The sequence below is a fragment of the Lingula anatina genome, chromosome 1, assembly GCF_051362555.1.
Source record: "Lingula anatina isolate TDL-2025a chromosome 1, LinAna3.0, whole genome shotgun sequence".
NCBI classification, from domain to species: Eukaryota; Metazoa; Brachiopoda; class Lingulata; order Lingulida; family Lingulidae; genus Lingula; species Lingula anatina.
In genome coordinates this window covers 49,953,986-49,961,545 of record NC_141767.1, presented here as the reverse complement: position 1 = coordinate 49,961,545, position 7,560 = coordinate 49,953,986, and the positions used below count along the sequence as shown (strand labels likewise).

The following is a 7,560-nucleotide window of genomic DNA, read 5'->3' as shown; positions in this document are numbered from 1 at the left end:
TCGCCTGACATAAAAATGTATAATACCAAAATGTTATGCCACCAGTATTAAAATGCAATTTGTATACTTCTTCCTGGTATACAGCTCTTGATTTAAATGTAAGTTGATTGAATACATTTGACAGATGAATATAAGTGAATACTATGTACATTTATTAAGCAGAATGTTTATACAGAAAAGCAATTTCATATTGATAATGGAGAAATTTATATGTATGCTGATGACTTTACCATTACTGTCACTGCTAAATCTGTACCAGAACTAAACGTCAAATTAAATAACAGCATGGAACATGTTTCGGTGTGGTGCAGGGGAAATTATATGGTACCAAATACGAAAAAAAACAAAAGCAATGATTATAACAACTAGACAAAAACGTGCAAAAAATACCAAAAAACTGAACAGCCATTAAAAGTTATGTTAAATGGGGACATTTTAGATAATGTACAAACAGCAAAAACGCAAAGTGTATATATATTAATGAAAATCTTAGCTGGAATGACTATGTGCACAAACTTAAAAAGAATTAACAGTAAACTTTCCCTTCTATCCCAACTAAAACGATACTTAACACTGGAAACAAGAAAACTGTTCTATAATGCACATATACTACCACATCTGGATTACTGCTCCAGTATAGAGCAGCTGTGCAAAACTAGAAAATATATACAAACTTCACAAACGTGGAGCAAGAATCATTCTCGATATCCCAGAAAAAGAAGCCAAGAAATATCCAACAATTGAACTTTTCAAGAAACTAAAATGTCAAACAATCTATAAACGGATAGAATTTAAGAAAGACACATTAGTTTTTAAATCTTTGAATGGACTCTCACCTAAATACGTTAAAGACTTACTGGGAATTACAACCACAGACACTACAGGCAGAATCACCCGATCAAATAATAAGGGAAATATCTTTTTACCAGTGGCAGACATAAGACATATTAACTAAAGGCCCAATATGGACCTCGATTAAAATATGGAACTGCCTACAATCTGAAATAAAAAAACTCCAAAGACTTGGATACTTTTAAAATATTGTTTTAAAAAACCAAAAGTAAATTTTATGTATACAACTTTGTCTCCTTGATCTAAGCTGACGTAAGTAATAGGATATGTCATTTAAAAGAATGAGTTTGTTGATACAAACATAATGTGTACGCCTGAAGTATCTACATTTTAAATATAATTCCAAACAAATAGTGCACACATTTCAAATTGTGGGGTTGCAAAGAGGCCAACAACTATTAAGTCAAGTAGCTTTAGGATTTTTACTAACATAATGGCTTCTGTTTTATTCTTTTTACTTTTGTTATTCTAAATCATTTCATTTCAAACTCATTGCCATTTTAATTTCATAAAATTATTCAATAACACAATATTTCATTTTAACCCCCTAGAGGGCCATGTGTTAGATAGGTGTGTGCATTTAACATGTTTTACCCTCTATAAATAAAGTTTATTATTATAACTATTGTTATTATAACGTAGGCGTATGATTTCTCGAGTACAATTTAAGTAATATATATTCTGACTTTTTTGCCCTTATCAACCTTCCTCTAGTTCCACCTAGGATTTGTCTATTATCTATTTTGACATAACTTTAAGGTGCTTTCACTCACAAGATTGAGGAGGATAGTGCCAAGATGGTTATTTTTTGGTCTCTTAGAATGGGTTCCCACAGATTTAGATCGATCCATCTGGATCGACCTAATTCCCTGGGGGTTCACGCTAAATTGCCGTCAGCCGAGCGCGCACGAAAGTTAATTACCCCCTTACAGCTTTTAGTAGGCGGGGCAGACATTTAAGCCGGCTAAGCTGACAGCAATCTAGTGAGACTCCCCATGGGGATAGATCGATCAATAAATCTGTGGGAATGCAGTCTTACAGGAATTCGTAACCAATTTTCTTGGCGTAGATAGTGTCTTTAAGCCTTTCGTTAATGAATCTGTTGAACTCTTCGTTTTGTGCAACAGTAAAGTGACGTTTCCAATCTTCACTCTCGCCTAACAATAGTAAAATAAAAAAAGAATAACGAACTTCACAACGTAACTGAATAGTTTCACTTAGAGAAAATTTTCAAAAACAAAGTAATGGTGAAAATATCACTCCTTTAGTAAGACCGCCATGGGTAATTTTAATTCAATTTTATACTTTTTGAAAAAAATATTTAACCAAACGTTTAGACTATAAAATATTCAACAAACAACAAACAAAAAAAAATACTTGCTGATAAATGGATTTTAGTAGTTGAAACGGAGTTTATGCAACTTCCTGGAAGTCTCGGCTAATTTTTTAGAAAGAAAAACAAGGTAAGCGCCCTAATATTTTTGTGAAAATCAACATAGCCAACAGTCTCATTATTTTAAGAGTTAGCCCCAAAATGACTAAAGATTTCGTGTCGATCAACGTTACGCGTAACGACCTTCTATATATTCTATTTATAAAATGCCAAGACCCGTTCCCACTAACCTTTCCTGAATACTCCTGATGACTCTGCTCTCCATAGAAAGCTATCTTTGCCAGACAATTTCCCTTCCTTCATGCTGTCAAAGGAACAAAGACGAGTAACATCGTCGTAAAATTCATTCGAACGTGATACTTCAAGAAACTCGGCAATATGTTGAACTTCTTTCCTTAAGTCCTGAAATTCCGAAAAAATATGCCACGTGGGTAAAAACTGATGATGAAAAAATTGAAATGTTTTGCGACTATATATTATTATTTTACGATAATGATGTGTACTTCTTTTAAAAATTATTACGCGTGTACGTGTAAGTAATGGCGTGGAAGTGAGCTTCTCTCACATTTTGTGGCCATTGTTTTGCTCTTTGCCAACTTTTTGCTCCATTGTAAGGGGGTAATGTCCATATGAACTTGCAGCCACCAGTAATAAAGACGAATCATCATTAAAAATTGAAATAATATTTTAAGTAAGTTATCTTCAAGTGTAACTGATAAAACAATTCAAGTGGACTATAATCACTGCACTCAACCGCAGCTAAAAACCAGTGCTAGTATTTCAATGTCTTAGCCCACAATGATTAAAACTATCGATACAGCTCCGGTCATCTGTTGCACTTTGTGTTTAGTTTATAAGCCAAAGACACCCTAAATTTGCACTATCCCCTGCCATTTCCTCCATAAACACAATTATTTACCATAACTGTTGTTTTAATTAGCCATTACAAGCCAAGACGTAGAATTTACTTATACGAACCTTTTTCAAGTCCTCAAATTTGAGAATAAGAGCGTTGGATTTGCCGTCCAAAAGAGACAACCAAGACTCTGTATGGTTTATCCAGTCTCCGTATTCATCTAAATAACAATATTATTGATAATACATAAAACAATTTGTAACTCAGGTGGGAAACAGATACTATGTAGTCCTTTTCTAAATGACTACAACGATCATAACTTGGTTTAATCGACAGTGGAAGAGGCATTTCACAGGATTTCCACCTAGTTACCTAGTGCCCACTGTCTACAGAAAAACATCAAGACAAAGAAATTTACAACTAATAGTTCCAACAAGCTTTTAGGTGCATGAAAGTCCGATATTCAACTATAACAAATATGAGGATTTAGGAGGGCGATTTATCAATTTGAATATTTATGGATGCAATAATTTCATTTATTTTAATCCAGTTGTAAAATATCTTAAATCCGAAAACATTAACTCTTACTTTACATGTCATCAGTGTTGCTTAAGAAAGGCATCTATTATTGATAATTCAAAAGATTATATAACGTACTTTTCTTCTCAAGAATGACAGACAGAAACCCAGCCCACGTTCCTCTTTCATACTCGTTCTGTTTTATCCCCTTTGTGTGGTGAAAATAAGACACAACCGCATCCTTGGGATGTCTCACTGTAAAAATCAACTTGGACTTCTCCAGCGCTTCTTTTGGGAAGTAATCAGGGGCTGCGTGGGTGTTTAATACTCGGGGTGATGGTATGGGGTCTACTTCAGCGTTTCCCACAAAGTCAGGGTACATTGCAGTAACTTTAGATTGTTGTAACAGCTCGGCTTTACCACTGACTAGCATACTGCATATCTCCCAACACCAGTGAGTCCCTGTATGCATAATATAATACAATGCACGTTATTTTTTACATACGGTGTAGTAGAAATAGCCGCACACACACACACTTAGCATAAGCTTACACCCAGTATGCACACTCATCATTGCCTCATGCTTGGGATGTCTAACCGTAAAGATCAGCATGGGATTCTCTGTGGATATATAGCGTGTTCTTTTACTGTCCGCGTAGGTAATGGTATGTAGTTTCCCCACAGCGTTGGAGTATACTCAGTAGCAGCGACAGTGGATTTTCGGCTTTGTCACCGACTAGCATACAATGTACCACATATCTCCCGACGTTAACACGAGTGTGTGCCTACAATCATTATTAATAACTTTCTCATTATAAACAGGCGTTTGGAAATATCTCCATCGCATGCGTTCGTCATTGCAATGGACTTTCAAATAGTAAAAAGTAACCATTACTCTGAAACTTACAAAAATGATTCACAGGACTAAAAGACAGTTCGAGTTTTAGGCCGAGCTGGATTGGATTGTTTTTCTAAAATTTATGCATTTTTCTTTTTTTTTTGTGTGTGTGAAAGTTATGAGTTAATATCTTATGCGCAATAAATATTAAGAACCGTAAGAACAAATAATGCTTACTTTTCTCTTTTCTTCACACAAGCAAACTATTTTATTTGCGAAGTTATGCCATATATATATATATAATCTTTTCTGTTTCCAGTACCTGATTTAGGCCAAGTGATAACCCATGTATCGTCAGGTCTAGCTTTGAACCGAACCAAGTCTTCCTCCAGTCGCTGTGATAACCCGGGCAATGGGGGCCAATGAAACCCAGCGTGCTCAATCATGGTTATTGTATTGCCTTCGGCGTCTGGGACCTGAAAGCATTTCGTTTTTGTTTCTAAAAGAATAGATACGTTTTTCTTCATTATCGCCATTCGGTGCTTCATCTGTTCTTCACTTATTTCAGATATTTGGCCAAGTTAACAAACACGAAAGTTTACCATACTTTTGGATATATTTTTTATTTTGAACAAAGTCATTACCTGAATGCTTTATATCTGGTATGGACTCCGATTATGTGTGACAGCTATGAATGAAAATTCCTTACACTGATTCAATTTTTGTTTTGGAATGAGGTCAGGTCAACTTTGGAAGTAACATAAATATCAGCCAAAGTGATATTTTCTGATAGAGCAATTCATGAGCTTTCCAAAAACAGTTTATTTTTTGAAAATCAAGCAAGCCAATCAAAAAGTTATTAAATTAACAAGAATGCTAGTCGGCCACAAATTTTTAAAAAGTTTTGTATGCAAGAATATGTAACAGTTGAAGCCAAAAGTGTCACCAAATTTCCCAACCAATTAAACAAAATTGGCATAACTTTTGAATGGAACTTTTGAAGTTGTCTGGAAAGTTACACTATGCCAAGATGAATCTGCCAAGATATACTTCTCTGGAATTAATCCATTATTTCCATGGCAACCGTTGCTAAATGTCAACAGCAAACAATACTATTTTTTTTCAACCTAAAGGCTTCAGAATCACTTCCCAAAGGTTACATTTGGATGAAAATAATTTTAAAAAATGCACCATCACTGAAAACAAAAATAATGGCTTCTAATGTATCTGTTGCTATGGAAACTGTCATTATGATAGCTGTTGTTATGAAAACAGTTTGAATTATTTTTTTTACACATTATCACGAATTTTTAAACTGAATATGAAGAGGTACTCAATATATGAATTTAAGTTGAATAGTAAACAAATGCAATGTCAATATTGCCATGGCAACCAATATTACAATGACAACTGCATATAGGATTTTAAGGTTTAACTAGTATAAAATACCAGAATGCATAATGAAAATAAGTTATATCCGATTTTGGTAAGTTATCATTTTGCCAAAAAATTTAATTGATATTGGACATCATACAGTAGCAGCTAGGTAAAACAAAGCCAGTGAGATTTTTTCGAAGATACTGACATAACGTAATGGCAGTTTTTGTTGTTGTTAAGAAAAAAATACTACTTTGGTTCACTTTTGTTTGACTGTCATTAACCATTCTAGAGTCATTGCATATCTCCATGATTTTAACTAAGATTCCCCTTTTTATGTTCACTAACGAGTTCAAAAAGCATTAGGCCCATCGATATTGTACGCAATTTCATGCTTTGTTTGAAAAATAAAATAAACTCTATATTCTTGAATTGCAGACGTTTTATCAATATCGTTGTGATTCGTGAAAAATTCAAAGATTTTCCAATTAGGTATTCTGATATCTTGATCCTCTTTGGGTGCTGAAAGTGCAGTTGTTTTTTCATCAGCAGAAGAACAGCTTGATGTGTCCGCCATTTTGTTATTTTGTTTACGGTGAGATCAAAGTCACTGATTTTCTAACGGCTGTTTCGGCTATATCTTACTGAAAAATGATAAATGAATAACTTATTTGAACCGAGAATTAGTTAAAATATCTAGGAAGGGGTTACAGAATATTCTGAACTTCGTTACTCTAACTCTAAAACACGATTAAAGACTTTACAAGCTAGTTACGGTTGCTGTTTTCGGTTAAATCACCTTCTGTAACCTATCATTCGAACGGTTGGTTCATTGTCTGAATGAATATGTGGCCAAATACGAGGAAATAACACCCAGGGCACCGTACGGAGCCTTTGGAAAAATGGCGCGAAACGCGCAGGTTGAGCAAGATTCGTAAATAGTGGGAACCAAACGAGGAAGTAAAATCGCTAGCGATTTCTCGCGCCATTTTCGTGGCTGGAGGCTTACAACGGAGAAATGATACATTGTTAACATGTTGTTACAAAGCCCATTTAATGTTCTTTTTAAATATATTTTCATATTTATCATAGGGCTCAAATCTTGGAGGTTATGATGGAAAACAATCAGCGAGGTTAGATTTTTTCCCGTTTTGGACTGTGTGAGCGGTGACCTGACTTCCCTATTTGGAAGCTGCATCATTTCTTATTCATAAATGAACAAATGAATTTGAACTGACGCTTGTTAAATAACTTTGTAAAACGCGTGGGAGGTAGTATTCATTTCAGTTAAAGTGTTTACACAACTCCCCATCAGACATTCCCGCATGAAAACTTTTCAACGCCAAACAAAATGCATATATTGTGGCCACTTCCACCGATACTTTTTCCAATTTAACAATTGTGGCACCATCTTTAGCACATGCTTATTATGTCTGGTGGCTTTTTAAATTCAAGAGCCCGAAACATGAACTTAAAAATACAGGTATAGTCTCCATGTTTATGTCTACACTAATAAGTAAAAACATTTACCTTAATGATGTTGTCTTTGCTCCCAAGATCCATCATTCCATGTTATTATTACAACTCCTACTAAATCACTATTAACTATAGTGGGAAAGAGGAAAACCTTCAGCTGGCAATATTTTATTCATAACCAGTCTGAAACTGCTCCGCCATTATATCTGCCTGAACTTTGTGCCGACCTTGTGATGTTAAGGAATCGAG

General features: G+C 34.7%; 1 protein-coding gene across 2 annotated transcripts; it reads right to left on the bottom strand.

Annotated features, from left to right (window-relative positions):
• Positions 1-131: 131 nt before the first annotated feature.
• On the bottom strand, positions 132-7,560 carry LOC106163967 (sulfotransferase 1C4-like). 2 transcript variants are annotated; one of them, XM_087002701.1, is made up of 7 exons: positions 7,366-7,560; positions 5,103-6,479; positions 4,781-4,934; positions 3,759-4,082; positions 3,224-3,321; positions 2,476-2,647; positions 132-2,009 (listed from the first exon to the last, which is right to left on the bottom strand). In XM_087002701.1, exons 3-7 carry the CDS (start codon positions 4,902-4,904, stop codon positions 1,888-1,890), a joined length of 840 nt encoding a protein of 279 aa, XP_086858827.1. In that variant the 5' UTR covers positions 4,905-4,934; positions 5,103-6,479; positions 7,366-7,560; the 3' UTR covers positions 132-1,887. The 2 variants fall into 2 exon arrangements, with proteins under 2 accessions (XP_086858827.1, XP_013397163.2); XM_013541709.2 differs by lacking the exon at positions 5,103-6,479.